This window comes from Lytechinus variegatus, chromosome 11 (assembly GCF_018143015.1).
Source record: "Lytechinus variegatus isolate NC3 chromosome 11, Lvar_3.0, whole genome shotgun sequence".
Lineage (NCBI taxonomy): Eukaryota > Metazoa > Echinodermata > Echinoidea > Temnopleuroida > Toxopneustidae > Lytechinus > Lytechinus variegatus.
The window spans coordinates 27,808,973-27,834,573 of NC_054750.1; the positions used below are offsets into that span (position 1 = coordinate 27,808,973).

At 36.8% G+C, this 25,601-nt stretch overlaps 1 protein-coding gene across 4 annotated transcripts in view; it reads left to right on the forward strand.

Moving 5' to 3' along the window:
• Positions 1–6,914: 6,914 nt before the first annotated feature.
• Positions 6,915–25,601, forward strand: part of LOC121424454 (sperm flagellar protein 2-like) — a 58,349-nt gene continuing 39,662 nt past the window's right edge. For all 4 annotated transcript variants that reach the window (XM_041620147.1, XM_041620149.1, XM_041620148.1 and 1 more), the window contains exons 1-17: positions 6,915–7,128; positions 9,062–9,164; positions 10,498–10,750; positions 11,256–11,473; positions 12,089–12,262; positions 12,720–12,795; positions 13,427–13,558; positions 14,520–14,708; positions 15,383–15,570; positions 16,998–17,073; positions 18,084–18,182; positions 18,457–18,573; positions 19,335–19,437; positions 20,337–20,434; positions 21,547–21,652; positions 23,066–23,164; positions 23,969–24,087. In XM_041620147.1, coding sequence (XP_041476081.1) covers positions 7,071–7,128; positions 9,062–9,164; positions 10,498–10,750; positions 11,256–11,473; positions 12,089–12,262; positions 12,720–12,795; positions 13,427–13,558; positions 14,520–14,708; positions 15,383–15,570; positions 16,998–17,073; positions 18,084–18,182; positions 18,457–18,573; positions 19,335–19,437; positions 20,337–20,434; positions 21,547–21,652; positions 23,066–23,164; positions 23,969–24,087 — 2,208 coding nt within the window. In that variant the 5' untranslated portion in view covers positions 6,915–7,070. The remainder of the gene's footprint in view (positions 7,129–9,061; positions 9,165–10,497; positions 10,751–11,255; positions 11,474–12,088; positions 12,263–12,719; positions 12,796–13,426; positions 13,559–14,519; positions 14,709–15,382; positions 15,571–16,997; positions 17,074–18,083; positions 18,183–18,456; positions 18,574–19,334; positions 19,438–20,336; positions 20,435–21,546; positions 21,653–23,065; positions 23,165–23,968; positions 24,088–25,601) is intronic.

Consider the following 25,601-nt stretch of genomic DNA (forward strand, 5'->3'; position numbering starts at 1 on the left):
TTCCTCTTACAGCTACATGAAGATAATTTCATCTTCGTTTAACAGCTACATGAAGATAAATTCATCTTCCTCTTACAGCTACATGAAGATAATTTCATCTTCCTCATACATGAAGATAATTCATCTTCGTTTAACAGCTACATGAAGATAATTTCATCTTCGTTTAACAGCTACATGAAGATAATTTCATCTTCGTGAAACAGTTACATGAAGATAATTTCATCTTCCTCTTACAGCTACATGAAGATAATTTCATCTTCGTTAAACACCTACATAAAGATAATTTCATCTTCGTTTAACAGCTACATGAAGATAATTTTATCTTCGTTTAACAGCTACATGAAGATAATTTCATCTCCCTCTTACAGCTACATGAAGATAATTTCATCTTCGTTTAACAGCTACATGAAGATAAATTCATCTTCCTCTTACAGCTACATGAAGATAATTTCATCTTCCTCATACATGAAGATAATTTCATCTTCGTTTAACAGCTACATGAAGATAATTTCATCTTTGTTTATCAGCTACATGAAGATAATTTCATCTTCGTTTAACAGCTACATGAAGATAATTTCATCTTCATTTAACACCTACATGAAGATAATTTCATCTTCGTGAAACAGTTACATGAAGATAATTTCATCTTCCTCTTACAGCTACATGAAGATAATTTCATCTTCGTTACTCAGCTACGTGAAGATAATTTCATCTTCGTTTAACACCTACATGAGGATAATTTCATCTTCCTCTTACAGCTACATGAAGATAATTTCATCTTCGTTAAACAGCTACATGAAGATAATTTCATCTTCCTCTTACAGCTACATGAAGATAATTTCATCTTCGTTTAACAGCTACATGAAGATAATTTCATCTTCCTCTTACAGCTACATGAAGATAATTTCATCTTCGTTACTCAGCTACGTGAAGATAATTTCATCTTCGTTTAACACCTACATGAGGATAATTTCATCTTCCTCTTACACCTACATGAAGATAATTTCATCTTCGTTAAACAGTTACATGAAGATAATTTCATCTTCCTCTTACAGCTACATGAAGATAATTTCATCTTCGTTTAACAGCTACATGAAGATAATTTCATCTTTGTTTAACAGTTACATGAAGATAATTTCATCTTCGTTTAACAGCTACATGAAGATAATTTCATCTTCGTTTAACAGCTTATATGAAGATAATTTCATCTTCGTTTAACAGCTACATGAAGATAATTTCATCTTCGTTTAACAGCTACATGAAGATAATTTCATCGTTTAACAGCTACGTGAAGATTATTTCATCTTCATTAAACAGCTACGTGAAGATAATTTCATCTTCGTTTAACACAGCTACATGAAGATAATTTCATCTTCCTCTTACAGCTACATGAAGATAATGTCATCTTCGTTTAACAGCTACAGGAGGATAATTTTATCTTTGTTAAACAGCTACGTGAAGATAATTTCATCTTCGTTTAACCCTATCTAAGTTGAGTTGGGTCATCATCTTGCGGTGGATTTATTGTCAACCCGAGCCTTCCACCTTGCCGAATGAGTGTGATTGGCCGGCCCAAACTCTCTGCTTCATTTCTCAGCTCTGCAATCAGAAGAGAGGGAACACATAAAAAACATCTGACCTACATTATAAGAAGAAAAATCACAATCTTGATCCCCGATTCGCTCATTTTATTGTGGATGGTTTGATGAGGAGGTGAGCTGAGCAGATAACCTCCTCCCCCCCTCAACTTAAGATCTTGGCACTTTATCTGAGTGATCAAGATGGAATATTAAATATGCTAACTAATGCATAAATAGATTTTGGGTCAACTTAGCAAGTAAAATTTCGAAATACTTCTGTTCAAACATTCTTTTAAAAACATCCAAAATTTTAAAGTATTTCCTTTATGTCCTTTATTGTGCCTCATTTTCTTTTCCTTTATAATATTTCTCCATTTCAACATATTTTCTTTGTTTTTCACATTTCTAATTATATTCTCAAATTATTTTTCAGTGAAATTTGCCTGCAATCAAAAGATATAATATCAAGCCCTAACTTTAGCATGCACAAATGCATCTAGACCTTTGCTTATAGAGAATGTAATTTAAATTGCAATTTATCATTACAAAAATCTCTGAATACCAAAGGATATGTTCAACCCCTAAAACTCAGAACCGAATAGTATTTCAGGATTAGTCACATTCAATGACAACTAAATCTAAATGAAATAAGACTTCAAAATGAAAATAGAAGAAATATTTGATTTTTTACACAAAATAAAAGGCTATATAATATGAGTCGTAGAATGTTTCTCATTGATCAGAAACATCAGATGCACTTTCCTTTAATAGCGCAATTGGTTATACGGCATGAAATGGCCTGTCCAGTGGATATAACAACGATTTTTAACATGCTTTTTTAGTACGAAGTCCCATAGGTCCATGCAGGTGTCAACAAAGTTACCAATGAAATGACATCAGCTCACATTACTGCAATGCTTTCATTGCATATAATATTGGACTGCCTTTGTGATGGACCAATGAAGCACTTTATTATAACGATGGATACTTTAAACGGAATGATTTGTTGATCTCCCACAAGTAATTACCAATCTTACACAACACACAAAGCATGCTTATTACCTTTTAATGTAACAAAATGTGCATTCATTGCTATAACATTTTTCTTGTAATATATATCTTATCTCCACCAACAGCCTTGGTAATAGACAATCCACTTGAGAAATTCTAAATTTAGTGCTACATTTACACTGGATTCTGAATTTGCCTGCAAGACTACTACAGAGCTTCCATCCCGCTAAAAGCTGAATCAAACGCATTTACAGTGGGCAATGAAACACTGCATCAACAGCGCATCTAATTGCCATGGCGTATTAACACTGCATTTAATAACTCTGCAGCAAATGACACATTTCTTTCACATCACCTCATAACTTTTATATCTGAAAATAATACACATGACTATTGTTGGCCAGGCTAAAAAGTGCAAAAACAAACCCAAGTTTTGATGCACTGTTGGTGCGGTATTGCTGCTAGACATATTTATACTGGCAAAACTTTGAATCAGCTGCCAAGCTGATGCTAGGCAACAGTGATTTATTTTTCAGTGGCTTTTATACAAGGCAGTATTTCCCTGGAGTAGTCTAACGCAAGATGGCCTACTGACTGTCTGCCGTCTCACAGCAAATCTGCAGCAGCTCCGGAGCAGCTGCAAAGTTGCCATGAGAAAAGACCTCACTATAAATGCAGTATATGAATACCTATATATTCAACTCCAGAGCATGCACTACTTGTTTGACATGATTTTGTTTTTGTTACATGTGACAGAGAAGTATAATTTTAAAGGCAACAAGGAAGTCTGAGAGTGGGGTAGTTTTGAAGAGTAAGATGCTGAAGCTTTCTTGGGGACCAGAAAGTCAATATGACAAGGTGCTGAAATATTGTACATAAGGAAAAATATCTCTTATTTACCTTTGTTTTCTCCATAAACACCTACATTTTCACCTTCCTGAGATAACGCCTCTAGAACCGCTCGGTAGGCGTCATCTTCATAGAGAATCTTTGGTAACTCTGGCTTGTCAGTTGCATTTGTTGCGGTGATCAGATGACAAACTGTAAGCAGAAAAAGATTTTGGGGAAATAAAACACTGTTTTCAACCAGCCGATCCATGGGCAGAAAGCCCAGGTTCTTGTCCCCTCCCCCCCTCCAAAGAAAGTGTAAAACTAAGTAAAGGAGAATAAAAAAATTATTCCCTGCCCACCCCTCCCCAAGTCAAGGGGAGATGATGATTGGACTGAGGACTTTTTTATGCTTGTCAGAAAATATTTTGACTGGGAAGGGCTTTCGAAAATGATGGTAACCTTACAAGTACACCTCTTTATTTGGAGTTGAAATTGCTTCTGAAAATGGTGGTGACCTTTGACCTTTAGGCCCGGGGGCCACTTACATTGATGAGCGGATACCATGCGCGACCAAAAAAAAACATGTAAAAAGAATGTCTTTTTCAAGATAAGGGTGTAAAAAACACTAAAATAATAAAAAAGGCTATCTATTTCACTAGGAAAGCTACGTGATTAGGGTCAAATTTGCGAAGGTATAAAAATCAAGACTAAAATGTTTTATAAAGGATGTACTTCAGGAGTCTACATTATGTGTTTAGAGTACGATTTGCGCGAGTTGGGCTGTACTAAACCTAATGATGTAGGTAAAGGTAAAACCGACGACTGACGTACTTGATATAACATTGAAATATCCCTGTACTTGTTTAGGGGTTCAATTCAGGAAGTACTTGCCAAGAGTATCATTTGTTTCCAATACTTGGGAAGGGTAGGGTTTCACACGCCAATACTTAGGGGTGCATTTTAAGAATATGGAAAATACGTGTTTAGGGTGCTTTTTGAGATCTCATGGTCGTGCATGGTATCCACTCATGAATGGAAGTGCCCCCCCCCCTGGGCCTTTAAGGCTTAAAAAAATCCCCTTGGGCCCCCTTCCCCCCCCCCCCACACATAAACAATCCGCTAATCCTGGATCTTCTGCTATCGTTGTGTAATACAATACTGACAGTATATTGCACTACTTACATGTATACATGCAGCCAAAAGCTACATGCTACCATTCTAAACATGACAAGGTAAGTGGATTTATACTACTCTTTGAGCTTTTTGGCAGGTATTTTCAGCCATCATAGAAATGATTTAAAACTACAGGGCAATTGCATGTACATGCAATCAAAAATACTTATGAAAACACTTCGGACCCTTACTGGAATATTTATGTATTTTCATACCAGTTCAGGTTATCGCTTGAAGCTAAATGCCAGTTGTTGGGGTAAACAATATTTCAATGGGAGAGACTTCAAAATCTAAGTTAATTGTCACAATATCACCATAGAGCTAGATCTGGTACATTTATATATACCTACATGTAACTCTGTGAAATAATGAAATCTTAGGTGAAAAATGATCACACTGAAGATCCCCAGCACGAATAAGCAGAGTGGGGCAGTGTATTATTATTGCTTGGTAAAAAGACCCGCCACTGGGCAGAAATGCCAGCTATTTTGAAGTTTCTCAACAACTACATATTTTTTATCAAAACGTTGGCATATATCATTTATTCATGCATACAAGCACTTGGGTGGACATTTCATTCTGTTAAAACACATTTTGAAATCATTATCATAACTTGCATTTACATTTAAATAATTCAAGAACAGAGGTTGAATTTGAGAAAATGGCCATAAGATTATAAAAAAATTGACTTTTTCTTAAAAATTGCCTTACAGTATTTAAAAAACTGAGCCCTATAAAAACTGAGCTTTCCAAATCCTTAAAAGATTGGGAAGGGGGATTTTTAACCAATTAAAAACGTTATCCTATCTTATAAAAACTTGTATGCGCAACAGGCGTATTATGCAAATTTGCAAGCCGTTGATGTCACACAATCAGTATTTTTTTAGTATACTAGAGAAAATACATAATATTCTAAATTTTGCAGTTTTGTCAGTAAAGAAACTCTTCAGTGAATCAGAATATGTTACAAAAATGCATTTTCTACATGTTCAGGGAGAAACCAAACCATGTTTTAAATGATAATGAAGGAAAAATTAAAATATTTCATATGAAATACAATAAATATATAATAAAATACAAACAAAAATAGTGAATGGGTGAAGTCATCGATCTCCTCATTTTGACACTGACTGGTACGTGCTAAATCAAGGGAGAACTTTAAATCAAGGGAGAACTGATTGTGTCTTTTGGGGGGATACTCAATGAGTATCCCCCCCAAAAGACACAATCAGGCATCGGCGTACCTTCCAAAGCGTTAAAAAACACCCAATAACCTTTTTTTCATGTTGTATTGTAATCTATGTTTTTCGGTATTCATCTTTATCATATGTATCTTTTAAATATGTATACGTCTACCTATTTAGCATTTTCAAAATTTGATTCAAATTGTTAAAAAAATCAAGAACAAGACTTCCATAATCATGTATTTATAGACGATAACCATGTTAATTGGCAGTTGTTGATATAATTTGTCTTCATCCTTCGCTGATTTTGATGTAGTACTCTATTTTTAAGTATTTAAGTAACTGCTTGAATATGTATAGACCAACTAGAGCTCTTAGATCGGCCAGTGATCACCTTCGCCTCACATATTCATTAACTCGTACATTAGCTGGTGACAGAACTTTTATGGTGTCGGCTTCAAAATCCTGGAACAACCTGCCACTAATAATTAGACAGTCTCCATCATAAGCAATCTTCAAAAAGTCATTGAAAACTCATCTCTTTAATACTTCGTAGTTTTTAAAATAGTACATCTTATTCATTGTAAGCGCTTTGGGCCTAATGGGAAAAGCGCAGTACAAATAACAAGTAATAATAATAATAATAATATTTTATTATGCTGGTTTTACTTGTTGTTGTTGTTGTTTTAGTTGATTGCATTTTCTATGTATGTCATATGTAATGTTTTACTCTTTTTTGTATTGTATGATATTGTAATATTTTGTATTTTAACAAGACTCTCTTGTAGAGCAGTTTTGTACTGAAGAGAGAACACTGGGTAAATAAAACAACAAAATAAATAAATAGTCTTTTTTAATTGAAGTTTTGACCATGATTACTGGGGCTTTTTGTCATTGTTTTGCTTGTCATTTTTTGTCGTGGTCAAAATTTGATTTTTTTTGCGATGATTTAGGAATTAATTATTTATCCTGCAACCCTACAGCCATAGAGATGGAGAAGCTATAATTTATCAGTTTACCCACCTTTATCCACCCATCCATCTGCAACACAACTCGATCACTTTAGCAAAGAACATCGATATCCTTGCATTGCTTGCACAGAACTTCGTACTTTGGCTTAGTGGAGAAACTACTGCGCAAACAAACAAACCGTTGCCAAGAACTTTTTACGCCGTTTCTCGCGAACGGTTTAGATAAAAATGCATGATTTACACGGCTTGTAAGAAATGGAATCGACTTCTAATGAAGAAAGGAAGATTGTAGCATAATTTAGCTATACAAATATTTTAAAATGACTGAAATTCTTTGCCGTTGGCTCAATGATGAGCTGAGAGTGTCACAGCAAGTCGGTAAGTTATGAGTGCCGTTAATTGATTGATCAGTCCCATGTATTCAGTTTAATGTTGGTCGTGGGTCTTTTGGAATGAGTCGAAAATTAAAAAAAAAGAATGACACGAAAGCCCGTTACACCTACATCACACTAAATGGTACCGAAAACAATAACTAAGCATATCAATCTCATGAAGTGCAAAAATATCTGTGAGCCCTTTACATATGATTGTTAATATAGGCCTAATGATTTGTAACCCTGGCTTGGCCTTGCCTTTGTCCCTTTGTTTTGATGATGTTTTTGTTTTGAATTTGAAATTGAATTAGACTTTTTGGAGTTTGACTCTTTTTTTTGCGGCGTCCATTTCTAATTTTGTCTTTAACGTTAGATCTATCTGATTCTGACTCAGAGTCTTTTTCTGTCTCGTTGGTGTGAACTGTCATGTGAGTGACACATTTGATTGAGCTCAGTTCCAGTTCCAATTCTCCCAACCAACGACAACGCAACGTTAAGTATGATGGGGTGTCCAAACTTCACAGACTTTTCAAAAATATTCATCACTATATCAGGCTTAAATTTGTTCACAAAATACTCGCAATTTATACAAAACCAATTCAATAAATTGTTATCACATTGACGGCAAGGTCGTAAACTATGAAATCATTGACGAAAATGTAAAGCAGGTTAAAGGGTTAAGCTGGTATCACGATCTCAAAATTCGATTCCGATTAACAAATGCGCGCTGTGCTGGAAAACTGTTCTGAAAAAGTGTGACCTAACTTCGTGGATAAAAGTTTTTATGGAGATTTAGACAAAAATATGAGCTCAAAAAGTAAAATGTTTATATCAGATGGCAAAATGCTACAGAATTTGTCAGTACCACATTAAACTCACATTTTTTATGATTTATGCTTGCAAAATGATTATATCGTGATGCTTGTTGAGAATATCAGAATTCTTCAGGAGAAGTCCTTCATTTCCGTACCTGATGTGATGCGATGTTGGATTCATGAGGTATGACTTTCATAAGGTCGAAACAAATATCTCATAATTTCATAATATAATTTGAAATTAAAATGGATTAATGTTAAACTTACATTTCATGCCCTTTTTGTTGTCTCGCCCACCAGAGGTGAAGGCGAGACTTAGGGATCCAAATGTCCGTCCGTCGTCTGTCGTCCGTCCGTCACAAATCTAAAGACACATAACTCCACAACCGTAAGGTGCTTTTCAACCAAACTTGGATGGTAGATGGACTTGGGGGACCTGCAATGCTGCAGTTGGAGGTCACATGGTAAGGTCAAAGGTCATTTTCAGGTCAACGTTAAAGTTTACATGCAAGACTCTTATGACACCTAACTCCGTAACCGTAGGTCGCTTTTCAACCAAACTTGGATGGTAGATGGACTTAGGGGACCTGCATGTTATGCTGCAGTCGGAGGTCACATGGTAAGGTCAAAGGTCATTTTCAGGTCAACGTTAAAGTTTACATGCAAGACTCTCTTATGACACCTAACTCCGCAACCGTAAGTCGCTTTTCAACCAAACTTGGATGGTAGATGGACTTGGGGGACCTGCATGTTATGCTGCAGTCGAAGGTCACATGATAAGGTCAAAGGTCATTTTCAGGTTAACATTAAAGTTTACGTGCAATGCTCTTAAGGCAAGTGTTATTCCATCCCAGTCATATTACAATGAAGTTTTGATACAATTCTGTTGCATGCCCTCGCGAATCACGATATTTCTGGTTATTTTTATACGTGGGCGAGACACAAAATCGCTTTTGCCTTGTTGATTTTTCGGTGAGTGTTTCACACACACACTGCGACGACTGAACAACTCAAAAGTGATATGCGTACTGATCAAGTGATTGGTCAGAAATGTCCAATTTTTAGAGGAGGAATCTTTGAATTCTGATGTTTTCTTTCTGATGTTTTTGTTTTCATCCATAGATGACACAAACTTTGCTGAGGCATGTGCCAATGGTTTCTTGATCGGTGAAGTCTTAAAAAAGCATCAACTTCAAAATGACTTTGAATTCTTTTCTCAAAACAAGTAAGTGAGATTGACAGCTGTCCCCCCTTGTAATGTAAGGCATAGCGATTGATTGCATTGATTATTGTGTATGATTAATCTTAACAACCAGGGGCGGTATCCCTGAAAGCTCAATTAGCACTCAATTAGCTTTTTGGTATTCTGAAAAGTCACTTAAGTGCCCCTTTCCTTATTTGGCAGGGTTGCGTTGCGCACACGTGCATTAGTATGCGTTATGACCGCGCGAAGACTTAATTGAGTAGTTTGTAGTTACGAGACTTTTGGTATTCTGAAAAGTCTCATAGCGCTCAATTAGCGGACTTTCCACTGGGGAAAGATAATGGTGATAAGAGGTCCAATAAGTCTCATTGTATCTTGCTAAATTTGGCTTTCATTTCGTATAAATATCGCCAAATCGGTTCAATACTAGATGGAAGGAAGGAGAAAGGAAGAGAATAAAGGAGAGAGCTAAAAGGGGAATAGAATAAAGGGGGAAAATGTGGTATAGAAACAAGTAAAATAAGGAATAGGGACTATATTTGGTAATAAAGAAATTAGAAAAGGGTGAAAAAAGGAGACAGAAATTGTGTACTTAGGGAAAATATGACTATTATTTTTTATATTTTCTTTTATTGTTAGCTTCATAAACTATTTTGTGTTTTTGCACACTTTTACTTGACAATAATGAAGTTGCCAAATCTCGGTAGATGCAGCAATGTGCAGGGGTGAATTAAACCTTGTTTCTGACAATGAAAAATAAGCATAGAGCCCTTTGATATTTAATCAAATATAGAATAAAATACAAAATACATAGTGAGTGATGCAGTCATTTTCCCCACCTACATGTATAAAAACCTGTAAATGTATAACGTTTGTACATTAAATTTTAATAAAATTTTGGCTTTCTTCTTAATTAATGCTTGTTTGATTTTTAAAATATGTTTATTCAAATTTTGTTGGAGAAGATTTCTCATATAAATGAAAAGTATGTAGTTTTTAACATAAGTAGGAATTAAGTTAAAGAAGAACCCCCCTATCATGGCCCCGAGACAGAGGCAAATAAAATATTGTAAAAAAAAGAGAAAGCTGCAAATGGATTCAAATAGGGGGATGTGAAAATCAGAACGCATTCGAGTACTGTTTCAACTTACCCCATGTTCCAACTAACCCCGGTCTCCCTACCCTTGAATGTGTCAAAACCAAGACATTTGACAGTGTATCCTAAGGATTTAAAATGCAATTACCAGTATTAATTTATGGTCTCTCTGAATGTGGGTATCGATATGCCCATGCTATGTCATTTGTAGACAAATGCTTAAAGTAATCACTTCCTTTCCTTTCCTGCATTGATCAGAACATCGGACTCCAAGCTCAACAATTTCACCCGGCTTGAGCCGACTTTCCGTCTGCTGGAGGTGCCCTTTGACACCAATGTGGCCAGAGATGTCATGACCCAGAAGGCGGGTGTGGCAACCCGTCTCATGTATCAGCTCTACATCGCCCTCCAGAACAAGGAGGCGGCTAATCTGACGGGCGTGGCCATGGAGACTATGCGCCCGAGGGCACCAGTCAAATTGGAGAGCATGGAAAGAGTTCCGTATGGAGAGGTAAGATTGAAATTAGTTCATCTTCCAAATTCTTAAGAATCTCTCATTGGGATAGTAAAATGAAATAAATATACATGTCTTGTCAATGTTATCTGACATGTGAGATTACAAAAAAACCCTTTTATTTTCTTTCCTTCTTTTTCATTTCTCATTTAAAGTGATGACTAAAGAGAGGTCTTATAGCCACTTACTAGTTTCCTGCTAGTGAAGCTGTTAATGCTGCTACTGATAACTACTACTCATTGTCATTCTTGTATTTAGGGGCTGTTTTGGGAAGAGTTAAGTGTAACTCACAATCACAAATTAAATTTCTAATTCAATGCAGTGGACAATGCATTACATAACAGAATGTTCTGAAAAGATGATGCCTCTGCACACTGCGTAATGGTGCTTAAGCATGACTTGATGTTATACTTAACTCTGTGTGTGTGTCTGTTCAGATTTTGAATTATTGTGGAAGTATGTAATTCTCACCTTCATCAAATATAAATATATCCTCATACAGAGACTAAAGATCCTGACGCCACGTCAGTCAGATATCAACCTCGATCAACTTGTGGACAAGTTCCGGGAACGGAAGAGGAGCCACCTGGACGTGGAGTTCCGCACCAAATACGAGGAGGAGGAGCGTCGTCGGCAGTGGCAACAGGAGCAGAGGATGTTTGAGCTGCAGAAGGCTGCTCAGGCCAGGCAGAGACAGACTGAGCTTGTGGCTCGTATCAAGTAAGAATACAAAATTATCTTTTATATTCATGATTTAACTTAAAATTTTTTATCCGTCTTAGTCTAGAGACTCCCCTTATGGATTTGTCTGTTGGTCTAAAAGATTGTGTCAAGAAAACTTAGTTATTTTCATCATTATTACTTTGATTTTTTTAGATTAATTTTATATTTATGAGGTCATGGATTTTATGGACCGGTTATAGTTTTTGGCGTGATACTCAGATGTTTTATTTGATACGTCTGTCACATATTATGTTTAATTGTTTATCACCATCATTCACAATCATATTTATTGTCACAATCGTCATCATTATCATCACAATCACCATCGTCATCATTATCAGTATCATCAATAGTAATATAATCATTTTCGTCGTCATAAGTGTCATCATTACTATCATCATCATCACCATCATCATCATTATTATCATCAACACCATTGCAGTTCCCACCACCACCACCATCATGATCATAATCATCGTCGAGCTACCATTGCTAATATCTTTCTATATTACACATCTCAAGAGTTATATTTCTCTGATGTAATATCTGAGACAATCTCTATATCCTTCGTATTCAATCTAAATGTAACCTTGTTTTCCCCTGAATTCAAAGGGCTGCCACTGTGGAGATCCCCAAGCCCCCGCCCAACAGAACCCTGAGGGCGATAGCTGTGAGGAAGGAGCTGGCCAGGAAGAAGGAGGCGGAGAACACCAGCAAGGAGATCGCAGCCTTTGAGCAGCAGATCAGTCGCAACGTTCCTGTCGGTGTAGAGACTCAGGATGAACGGTGAGGGGTCGTGACTGTTTAATCAGATACTCGCAGTAGCTGGTTCCTAACCATTTCTTTAATTTACACTTTGACTTTTCGCTTGACTTCTCAGGAAACTATTCTATCAAAACCTGTTTCGTAACTTTTTGTAAAGTTACATCAGAATAAGTAGTATCTATTAAACTTTTCCTTAACATTTTCTCTCTGGTCCAGACTATATCTCTCTTTGCAATAGGTTATCAGTTAACAAAGCAAATAAAAAGTAAATGGTGATTTTCAAATGACATAATAAAATGTAATTAGATTGAGAAATGTGATGTAAGCATCTCTAATTCCAGCCTCCTTCCTGCTGTAAATATGCACGTTTTGAATAGATTATGGAATTGAATATACGTAAAAGCTAATTTATAGTAATCGTTGATTTACTCTTCTTATTTCATCATTTTCTGTGGTATTTTTCCTTAATGTTTTACAGAGATGTTGATGAAGAAGTAGCGGCCTATCTTCAGCAGCCAGAGAAAACTCAAGCTGAACTAGCATCACTCATTAAGGTAAATTTGGTTAGACATGTGACCTACCTCCCCAAACCACCAATAAGTCGCCAAGTAAGGTGCTCTGTAAAAAGCCAAAATAGTAATTTAGTCTCCAAAAACCAACAATTAAAAATAGCTTATCTCAAAGAGCAATTCTTCTTCTTCGTACTGTGAACATTTTAAGTTGTGGAGTTGAATAAAAGAAAAGATACACAAGTTTCTTGGACATTACCTTTCCGGACTGCTTGAAAGTTTCACTGAGAGTACACAGTATGCACATCTCATGCTTGAGTGAACCCAAACTTTAAACCTTGTTTTCTCCTTATTTTTTAAGCTATTGCTGAATTTCCTCTGGATTCAATCAAGTACTTGTTATGGTTATTTTTGGTCAATTTCAACATATTATATATCGTTTTAAAGCTTAGGAAATAATTTTCCAAGCTCAATAAAAATCTGCATAAACCCTGGGTTTGCCTGATGGTTTTAAAAACCACCTTTGTGAAATCAGGCCTTAATGTACACCTATACTCTTGATTGCTTTATTAAAATGTAAAAAAAAAAACAGCAAAATTATCCTTTGCTGCATATGAAACATGTACAGGACATCTTGCATGAATTTATGCTTCAATATGTATTATATTCCCTATAGCCTGCTTCCAACGATGACTACATTGGGAAGATAAGGAAGCGCCTCGAGGAAGATGCGGTAGCCAGGCAGGAGAGGGAGAAGAGAAGACGCAAAGTCCTTGTGGACCAGATCAAGGCTCACGAAGCTAATGAGGTAATAATAAACAAATAAACCATTTGCAATCAGTGTTGCATATGCATTTAATTCAAAGCACGTAACATGATCCATTCAGAATTACTCTTTCAGATTAAAGATAAATACCAGTTGTGGTAACCATCTCAAAATAAGTTCGAACAGAATCCAATGCACCCAAGTGTTTGTATGTATAGAAAAAAAGATGTGCCAAATGGCTCTTGGAAAAAATGTGTAATGCTGAGAAATGAGCAAAATAAGCATGGAATTCGATTAAATGTTGGTGTTTTTCCAACAATATTAATACACTGTCCCAAATACTCCTTTCTGTGTTAGTGTTCATCTGAATTATCGGCTTTCAGCTAAGATTTCATGATTTCACAAAGATAAGTTTATTTCAATATACCAGAACTAGATCTATAATAATATGGTAGCATTCAACTTTTATTTTAAAGACATTCTTTTGAAACAATTGTTTGCTGCAACTTCTTTTACCTTTAGTGCTCACAGGGCTATCATACTGGCAGACTGTAGTTTCAATGATAATGGTTAAATTTGTGTTGAGTTGTTTATAAAATATCAGCTAGCTATGAGTAGGTATGACTAGATACCTATTCTTATGCTAAATGAAATATCCCCAAAATTTCATGATTTAACAAAGTGAGGCTAAATTTCCTAATACAGAACACTAATCAAATTTTCATAAACTCTGCACTCTCTGCATCTTTACATCAAGGAGTTTAATCTATGAAGTGTGTATTTCAAATTTTCAACTTGAGGTAATGAATCGACAAACAGGACGCCAGTCATGTGTATAGTCAGTTGTAACTTACAAACTACTTTATGAGACATCAACCTAGACTCAGCTACTACAAATTTGCCAGCTGATGAAAACAATTGATTTTGATATGTTTGAATGCTGAAGAAAGAATGTTTTGCTTAGATTTTTTCATCAACAGCACAATTGCTCTTTTCTCTATAGGAAATGCGTCGTGAGGAGTTCCTTGTGACCCGATTGATGCGCCAATCGCAGCAAGAGCGACGTATCGCCACCCAGCTGCTGCAGTTGAGGCACGAGAAGGCCGTCATCCAGCAGAACCGCATCTTCCGTCAGGAGCAGTACGAAGAGCGCAGACAGAAGGACTTCCAGGAAGCACTTGACAAAGAAGCAGTAAGTATTCAGCATTATGATGTTGTCCGTTTGTATTGTGTGTCCCAGCAAAAGGGAACCTGTTGTCATCGATAGTTTTCCTTTTGTATAGTTCCTCCCAGAAAAATGAACCTGTTGTCAGCAATAGCTGTAAATTTCATCAAATATGTTTTGATTTCAAACTTGGCACTCTGATTTGTGGTCAAATGATAAGTGAACCATATCCTTATATGTGGAGCGTTGTGACCCAGTGGATTAGTCTTTGGACTTTGAAACAGAGGGTCGTGGGTCCAAATCCCATTCATGGCGTAATTTCCTTCAGTAAGAAATTTATCCACATTGTGCAGCACTCGACCCAGGTGAGGTGAATGGGTACCTGGTAGGAAGAAATTCCTCGAATACTCGAGCGCCCGATCAAGGTAGCCGTGCTAAAGCCGGGGTAATAATAGCAGGGCCTGCTGGGAGAACAGTTTTTGGAACTGAAGCGGCTACCCTGGGTAAATATGCCACTATTATTATTATTATTATAGCAGATTGAAATTTCTTAAAAGATCATACTATTTTTTCTCAGTAGCATTTAGTGTAAGATATAACAGAGAACGTAAGAAGTGAAAGTTATTCATTTCTTTCTTATCATTGGTCATCATGTTATAATAATGAATAATATAACATTCCATCACTGATCTCCCGAACAGGAAATGGCCCGGCAAGCCAAGCTGGAGTACATTGAGCAGACCCAGCGGGACAAGGAGCTCCACGACAAGATAGCCCAGGAGAGGGCCGAAGCCAAGTACCAGAAGCACTACAACCTCTGCAAGGACATCCTCATGGACATTGTGGACTTCTCCTGCAAGGTTGGCAAGTACAGGGAGCTCACCAATAGGTCAGTCAATACTTATGTTATATTGGATGGCTCAGAATGGAATACCAGAAATATTCCAAGAGTTTGGGGCTAATATTCGACGAATCGCAGATGAGTGGAATATTAGCCTCAAGGAGTGGAATATTTCTGGTATTCCATGTAAGAAAGCCAAATCTGTCCCACCCCTTGCAATCAAAAAGAGAGAGAAATTTGATTAAACAAGTCATATCACTTATCACATAAATGGCATCATCACTTCTTAAGATCAAATTTGGTCATTGAAATGTGACTTGCACGTAATTCATTATGACGTCATGAGTGCTGTGCTCTTATGCTGCGCACCGCATTACTTTCATTGTTGTATGGGTTGTATATTTCACGCATTCGCGCAAGCGCAATATACTGTTGAATATGCTCTCATATTCAATAGCAAATTTTGTACAGGAGCCTATGGGATACTCTTCGGAATTTCGGTCATTCTAGGGATATGCTCTGATTCTGCACAACCAATTGATGCAGACCAAAATATGCTTTTTTAATGTATGGCTAAAATGCTCTATATAGATGATAATACAGGGTATTGTTTGCATTCAATGGCACAGTACTTTTAAAGGGATGCTTCAGGCTGAAAATGTTTATATCTAAATAAATAAAGTAAAATTCACAGAGCAGAATGCTGAAATTTTCATCAAAATCGGATAACAAATAACAAAGTAATTGAATTTTAAAGTTGAGCAATATTTTGTGAAAAATAGTTATATGTACGTCATCATATTTATTAGGTGGGCTGACGATGTCACATCCCCACTTTCCTTTTTTCTTATGTTATTACATGAAATCATAATTGCTTCATTTTTTTTTTCATTCATGTGTGAATAATGTGTCTGTTTTATAATGAAATAGTTGCTGCAATGAATATCTAATGCACGAAATCAGTTGTCAATCCGATTTTTTTTTCAGATCTTGGTAGAAAAAATTTGAACTAGTGAGGATATGACATCATCAAGTTGCTCATTGAATATTCATAAAGCAAGTGCACATCAAAAGTGCACAATGTGCAATATGAAATTGCTACAATTTATACATTTTAAACAACACTGGCATCAAGAAAGTAGCCATTCTTTAAAATATCCGTATGCCAAAATATTGGCAGAAACAGTAGCTAAACAGTAATTTTTCACTGGCGATCCGTTATTTTTGTGGACGAAATACTCTTAATTTTTGGTTAAAACCTTTTTTTTTTGCTTGTCAAATTTTTCCTTGGGATAATTTGCCCCCCCTTTCAAAAAAATCCTTGATCCGCCCCTGAATTTTGTTATAGTATTCTCGGATCTGTAAACATATATATATATATGATTCAGTTCTGTATATAATACAGCGTAAACCAGTTGGGTAACTGGAAATTAGAAGAACTATTTCTCAATATCTCTTTCGTGCTTGTCTTACAGGTTATTACCACCAAAATTAATGAGAGAGTGGACGCTCTTATTTACAACTGGTCAGCCTTTGTATGAGCTAGCAGAGGTAAGAAAAGTGATGCCATTCTTCACTGAAAAATGCAATCACTAATCTTTTGATTAATTTGTTGGTTCTTTTTTATCATGATCTTTTTATCTTTTTTTTCAATCAATATTTTTTCTTCATTTTTTTTTTTCATTTTCTTTGAATTTATTTTTCAAATTTTGTATTTGTTTGGGGGGGAGGGTCGTTATTTTCTTCGTTATATAGAGATAAGTGTTTTAATAAAGTAAAATTGTAAACATTGACCACATGCTCTGATCAAGAATGCAACAATATTGTTATGTTACTGGACAAAAAAATTCAAGCAAGAAAATCATAGTAATGTTAATTCCCTAATTCCACTCGTCTGAATGAAATCTGATATCGTGCAAACTTTTTGGAAATGCTATTCTGAAGCTGGTTAGTCTTTGAATCTGAATTTCTTTATTTCATCGGCCTACTGCCTGGTTTGCAAGAAATATTGCACTGGTGACTGGTAGCAGTGGTGTTTTTGGGGGGCTTTGTGACATTTTCATCGGGAGAATGTGCCCGCCCCCCCCCTTGGAAAATCCTGGATCCACCCCTGGCCGGTAACATCAGTCGGACACCGATGCAGACAGCCAACCCTTTTGCTATGATATGCCAATACTTTTTTTTTTTATCATGGAGTATGTACTATACCGTACACAGCGCGCAACACCAGCGCCAGTCCGACGGTCCCAGACCGGTAAAAATCAATCTCGGGCCAGTAACTTGTTGCATGAAAAGAACAAGTAAATTCTTTCATACCAGCACATGTTTAAAATTATGAATTATCAAGTAGTCATTTCACATGTTTTTTCCACGATCTCACTACGACAGGCTGGCGATTGTTACATTGAGACAAATGTTTAAAATTACTCCTTTGTTTTGTCCAAAAATACTTGTTTTCACTTCTGAGAATTCTCTTTTTTTGTAGAAGCTTGGCAGGGATGCCGATGGACTGACTGGTTTCACTTGGCCTAACATCTGTTATAATTTTTTTTTGTTTTCAGGAGGAAGAATTCATTGAACCTGAGGTACCGACTGAAGAACAGCTGATGGAGGAAGAGCGGCAGAAGTTAGTTGATGAGGGTGATTTCATGGAATACAAGGTAAAAAAAAACCTCTGACAATTTTTTCTTTGGAAACTCTTTGGCCCGAGTCTACAAAGGTGGTTTTTAAAACCATCGGTTAGACCCATGGTTTATGCAGATTTTCTGTATAAATTACGCTTATTAACCTAATAATATTGCACCTTGGTATAAATTGTTTATAGATAGATGGCAATATACAAATGCCTATTTTGATTATTGTTATTATTTGAACTTTTTGCTGGTTTTTGGTATTTATTGTTCTTATCTGTCTTCTATTTGTTTTCTTCAATAGAATATGGTCGGTGAGTGGCAGCCTCCAGAAGACAGCGAAATCAAAGGTATCCCAAGCAATAATGCCATCCTGGGTCATATTCTTGCTCGTCTTTTCAACATCGTCTCCCCTCCATCGGTAGGTGATCTTGGGCCTGTTTCCTTGGGCCTGTTTCTTAAACATTTCAGATTGTCATAACATTGCCATTAGTTGTAATTACCATGGTAACATGGCTCACCAGCCAATCAAAATAGAAGATTTCTGTGGAAGCTACTATGATTAGAAAGTGACGTTGATTGTAAGTTTTATGAAATGGCCCCATTGTGTTTATGAATTGAAAAAAAAAATTTTAGAGGTGTGAAAGAGATTAAGTGTTAGGTATACTCTGCACCACCTGACTCTGAATTGAAAGAGAGAAAAGGTTAGAAAGTGATATTGATGGTGATGGCGATTGGTGGTGCCCATTTAGACGATCATTGTGATGAAGACCCTACTGATGATGATGGTGACGGTGATGATGATGACAACAAGAATGATGATAATGGTGATGATGATGATGCTACTGCTGATGATGATGATGGATATAAGAATAGAGGGATGATGATGACGACGACGATGATGATGATGAAGATGAGGATGATGATGGTGATGAAGATGAGGATGATGATGGTCATGATGGTCATGATGTTGATAATGATGTTGGTGATGGTGATGATGATGAAGATGGTGATGGTGATATCTTATTTGATTTTATGTGATTTGAGTTGATTTGTTCGAAATATTTCAAGAACAATTTATAAATGATATATGTATTAAAACTCAAACAAGACATTGTCCAATGAATCAAGAGCTGTATAAAAACAATATATTATTATGATTTTTCCTCTTGTCTTTTTCAGCCCCCTCCTGCCCCACCCGACATCCCTCCATTTCCTGTCAAAGCTTGTTTCTTGGGTAAAGCTTTCTGTGGAAAGACAACTCTAGCAGAATACATGGCACAAGGTAGGCAATCACACTTCAACATTCTTAATTTTAAGATCTTGACATTTGACCTATACAATTATGTAAGAATATGAATTCCATGAGAAGTCATTAAAATCAAGGTTAGTTGTCTCCATGTCACTGTCTATTTACATCTTGGTCATTTTCATAAAGCTAAATCTGTGAAATCATTAAATCATAGCTGAAAAAATGACCACAATTAAGATCATCAACACAGGTAAGCTCATTGGGACAGTGTATTAGCGGGCGTGTTGTGGTCTAGTGGTTTTGATCATCGCCTTTCAAACAGAGGGTCGTGGGTTGGAATCCTAGCCATGGCGTGTTTTCCTTCCGCAAGAATTTTATCCACACTGTGCTGCACTTGACCCAGGTGAGGTGAATGGGTACCCGGCAGGATAAATAAAAATAATGATTATAATGAGACTTGTAAAGCGCCAAATCCACTCTGTGGAGTGCTCAAGGCGCATGAAGAGCTAAGAGTTAAATAGCAAAGTTTTTAGAAGATTTTTGAAAGTTTCGACAGAGGTAAATTAAAAAAAAAAATTTGCAAGGATTAATTCCTTGCATGCACCAAGTGCTGGGGATGGTATCTCGAACTGAAGCCGGGGTAATAATAGCAGCGCTTTGTATCCTCTGGCAAAAAAGCATTTTTATAAATCCAGCTATTATTATTATTGTTTGAAAAAAGACTCCTACATGTAGCTGGAATGCCATACTTGTTTTGTCAATTTCCCAACAATTTTCTCCCAGAACCATTTTGCATAATACATTTTTTGTATTTATACTTATAAACACTTCAGTGATCATTTTATTGGAATCTGATTGATCTTATTTTAAGTTTGTTACTATGTCTTGCACTTTGTTTAAATTTGTTTTTACGTTTTCTTTTTAAAATGCAGAGCATGGTCTGAAAGTTTTGAATGTGGATGCCTTAGTCCAAGAGGCTGTAGATGCCTATAAGGGAGGGGAGATCCTGGAAATGCCCGAAGCACCAACAGTGAGTACTTATACTATAAAGACCCCAGTTTTCAAATTCCTTGTTACTTATTGTCCTGGGGTCCGTTGCAGAAAGAGATGCGTTTATATGCAAGTCAAAGAATCAATCAATTAGTCCCAAATGAGTGCTGTTGATTGGTTGAAAATGAAGTTGGGCATGATTTTTAGAGTTGCGATTGATTGCAACTCTTTCTGATTAGAACATGATTAGAACGTGGACATCAAATCATGTGTTCTTTTTAACATGTACATCACATTTGATATAGCCATTGTAGATCATGTAAATCTTTTTAAATATGCGGGTTTCCATTATAATATTGGCTTAAATACTGGTAAGCTATTGAGCATTGTGGCCCAGTGGAATAGTATTCCAGACTTTGAAACAGAGGGTTGTGGGTTTGAATCCCAGGCATGGCATAATTTCTTTCAGCAAGAGTTTGAACCAAAATGTGCTGTACTCAACCCAGGTGAGATAAATGGGTACCAGCAGGAAGTAATTCCTCAAAAAGCTGTAAGCACGCAAAGCAGTAGCCTAGCGTATCCAGGGTAACCTCAAAAATCATAATCTTATGTATGAACTAGAATACATAATTAATATCAAATAGAATATATAGATTTAATAAAATTTGTCTATGCAACTGCATAGCTTACCTCATTTTCTACCTTCATGCAAATTATTGTCGCTATCGTGCGCTCTGCAGCTCAGATCAAGTTTTGGTCCTTTGATCTTCATATCGTCGCACGCACCACGAACCGTCCTCTCTGCGCACTTAGATGCGCGATAGCGCACTGTATCTATTCCAGGAACCGTCCTCTCTGTTACGATGCCCACCGTGGCGTAAATAATTAATTTCAAGAAAATGTAAAGATACGGGATGAAACCTTAGAACCTGAACTTTTGAACAAAGACAGCGGTAAATAATTGGCTCTCCTTGTAGGTGCACTTATTGCTGGTTTTAAAAAAGCTTTCTTTAAATGCATTTTCTGCAAAACTAACTTTCGCATCGAAGTGCGCCGAGAGGACGGTTCGTGGTGCGTGCAACGATATATAACTTCAAGTGATTTTTTAAACAAAAGAAATGAAATTAAACTTAAATTTTCAAATACTTTTAGGAGACCATTACTGATGTGGCTGAAGGCGAGCTTCAGACAGATGCCCAGACTGGTGTTAACATCTCAACCACTGTAACCCCTGCTCCTCCAGGCTCAGTAGTTGATGGTAAGTTTGAAATGCTACAGAGAAGTGAATATTTACCAGTCAGCATGTGGTGATTAGCATGTGATTAGATTGGTTTCCCTCTATAGTTGTCTTTGATAAGCTCATTCAGGGAGGGGCCTGTTGCATAAAACTTTTTACCTGAGAAAACTCTGGTAAAAACTGAAAACTAAGGTTAGTCTGATTTCTGCCATTGACTTAAACACAGGGCAAAAACTCCGGTAAAAACAACCCGAGTTTTCTCAGGTAAAAGGTTTTATGCAACGGGTCCCTGGTTGATTTTTTTTTATGAGGTTGTGAAAGCACTTTTTTGTCTGCTTGTTATCAATTTGTTTCCTTTTCTACGACATGAACCACGTGAATATGTATTCCTCTGTTTTATTCAAGATATTTTTGATCAATTTAAAAAAAAAATCTCGAATTGTAATTGATTATTATTGATTTAAAGATGTGAATGAATATTTCAAGTGTATAATTCGGTGGATTCACAATATGGTCCGCTACCCATCGGTTGCAGTGGACAGGCTTAAAGGTATTGTTTAACTTTGTGAGCAGCTGATTTAAAAAATCTCAAACCAAGATGAAACATGTGTACAAGTGCATGTATTAGAACTAATAAACCCTGAAAACAACCATTATTGCGAATGAAAAGCTAAAACTACAAGGCAAACCCCGATTTTGTAAATAGGCATCTTATAGACACCTAAATAGTACACATTAGTGTATGGGATGAAATTAAGATGGTGTTTCCGGTCACTTTATATTTCAATTTTTGAAGCACTAAATAATTATTTTCGAACTCAATTTTTTTCTGGGCTTCATTTGTGTAACATATCGCAGACACAGGTGACAAGTGTGACCTTCTAGCTCAGATTTTTTAAAAGTCAAACCGAATTAACCAATCACTTTAAATTCACGATGCCTCATGGAAAAAAGTCAACATATCTGCTAGTGAATATGCATGCGATTATGCGCTGACCAACGCAGCTCAGCCCGTTTACATAAATTATGCTGTTTACCAGGGTCTAGGAGTTGGGAGAGAAATTTGCTGCAGATTTCTTTGGGGAGTTTAGACTGTTTTTGGTAACTTCTTCCTTCGCTTATCACATGGTTTTCATTTGTTAAGCATCTTTACTCCAGCACTATGCGATGGCCGCGCCTGGCCTGCGCGCGATGTCAACCCAATAGTTAGAAATTGGCCTGTCCTCTGTCACCCTATAGATGGCGCACTGTATTGTGAATCCACTGGATTGCAGTGGGAAAAACTCTCTTGGGATGAATATTATCTTTAACAAGAGTGTGCACCTTTGATGGCCTGATTACCCAACACTGTTTGAAGAATATGTAACAAAACTGCACACCTTGCTTATACCTGTATGCAAATAGATGATATTTTGTGGTTGTTCTAATCTGTAGCTAAGTCCGTAGCTTCAGCCAAGACAGGGGTCACTGCTGAAGTCCCTCCTTCAAGAGAAACCACGACTACAGCTCCACCGGACGACGGCAAGGAGAAAGGTATGTAACCTTAATCTTTCAGAATTAGACTTAATATAGGTTAAGCATGATCACATGCTTTTCCGCAAATTGGCAGAAACGATACATTGTTTCTCCTGCCGATTTGTTTAAACAATGCAAGGACAACATTCCCATTTTTCTGGTGTGCCCTTGTAACTTTTGATGCACAAAAACTTATACTCTTACTGAGATCTGCCAACCCTCGACTCCTTGAAGAGCATCGGTAATACCTATGATAAAACCACATCTACAGAGCTATGCAAATAATGCTGCCTCACCACACAGATTCACATCCTTGCTTTGAGGAATTGTTGGAGAAAGGAAGGTGAATTGATGGCTTTACAATAAGAGGCAATCAGTGAATATCTTATATCTTTACATAGCATCTATTGGTCATGAAACTTGATTCGCCTGTTACTTGGTAAACACGTTATTGGTGTCACAAATACATAGTTTTACATTGCATTTGTTGGTCATAAAATTTGATTCTACTGTAGCCAATTGACAACACCTCTTACTTGTTAAACACACTTTAGGTGTAACATATACAGAGCAATACGTAATGTCTATTTATCATAAATCTTGATTCTACTCTGGGTGATGAACCACACTTGTTACTTGGTAAACATACTATTGGTATCACATATACAGAGCATTACATAGCTTTTATTGATCATAGAAAGTGATTCCACTTTCGGCATTGGATAGCTCTTGTTGCCAAAGCCTAATGGTATGAAATTCTCCATGAAAACTTTCGCTTGATAGTCTTTAATTTTTTTTTTTTTTTTTTGTATCTTCAACCAGGTGATGAAGAGAAACCAGAAGCTCCCAAGGAGGAAGGAGCCGGGGAGACCAAAGAAGGAGAAACGGCGGAGTCCAAGGAGCCCAAGTCTGCCAAGAAAAAGAAGAAGGATAAACCTGAGGTATATGTTTATTTTTTTGTCTTCACTATTTCCAGTTTATGATTATGGAATCAATTCTTATTCAGATACCTCATATTCATTATTTTTGTTTTAATTTTCATATTTTATTCAGGTAAGTTTGACTGCTGATATTAACTTAGTCTACAAGCAGTTGGTCTAATTCTGAGGTAGTCTAATTCCCCATGGGCTAAATGCATTTGGTCTACTATCAATGTAGTCTAATAGCCATTTGGTCTACACTGCATACATACCAATTCTATTTTTCACTTAGTCCATGGACAAGTTGGTCTAATTTCTGCTTCATCTACTTTTTTTTAAAACTTTGTCAAATGAAAATTTGGCTCATAAACAGCTAATCTAACCCTAGAAACTAAGTGGTGTTAGACCAGGTGGATATCAGACGAAATGGGTATAATGGGTATGAGATTAACTTGAAATTAGACCAAATGAAATAGGCTAAATGTTAATTAGAACAAATGTCAGTGAACCTCTCAGCAATGAAGTAAAAACTGTTATCAGTGATTTCGGTATAGCAAGGCATCGAGGACGTCGTGGGGGTAGACATATCCGTCGTACTATCAAAGTATTATCATCAAATCGTGACGAAACTAAATCAAGAAATGAACACTGTGTCAATGAAAAGAATTTGACTCATGTCATCTTCGAACGCAATTCTACTGAACTTGTACTACCAACTGTTTTTCTTTGCAACTTACGGTCAATTAATAACAAATTAGATGAACTAGACATCATTCTAAATCAGCAAAGAATAGGTTTGTGCGCTGTTACAGAGACTTGGCTGACTGCCGACCAACCTGAGAGCTCTTTTTCTATTGACGGATACAAAGTATTTACCAAGTCAAGAATTGAGCGGAAAGGGGGTGGGGTGGCCATATATGTGAAACCCCATTTCAACCCTCAATACATCGATGGACTACCTGAACCTGGTCATCTTGAGGTCTCCTGGGTCAAGTTGAGACCTCATCGCCTTCCTCGTTCAGTGAACTGTATATGTGTCGCAGCGGTCTACTCTCCACCAAATGATGATCATGGTGAAGATCTCATTCAGTACCTTCTACGGTGTATGGACATACTGAGGACTAAATATCAGTCAGCAGGATTCATCATCCTAGGTGATTTCAACCGTCTGAGTATTCAACAGCTAGTCTCCGGAAATGATATGAGGCAGATAGTCAGTCTACCAACTCGAGGCGATGCTGTTCTGGACAAAGTTCTGACTAATTTTGCCAACTTGTATTCCAAGCCTCAAATCCTGTCACCTATAGGCTCTTCGGATCACAACTGTGTACTCTGGTCACCTAACTCTGTGCGTGATAAGAGAAGTAACCGTTCGATGACTAGAGTAATCCGGCCTATGAAAGCCTCTGACATGCAGAGATTTGGGGACTGGATCTCGCACCATGACTGGGCAGAAGTTCTTACCGATGACAACGTCCAATCTGCTTGTGATACCTTCTATAATCAACTTGACTCACATATGAATCAGAACTTTC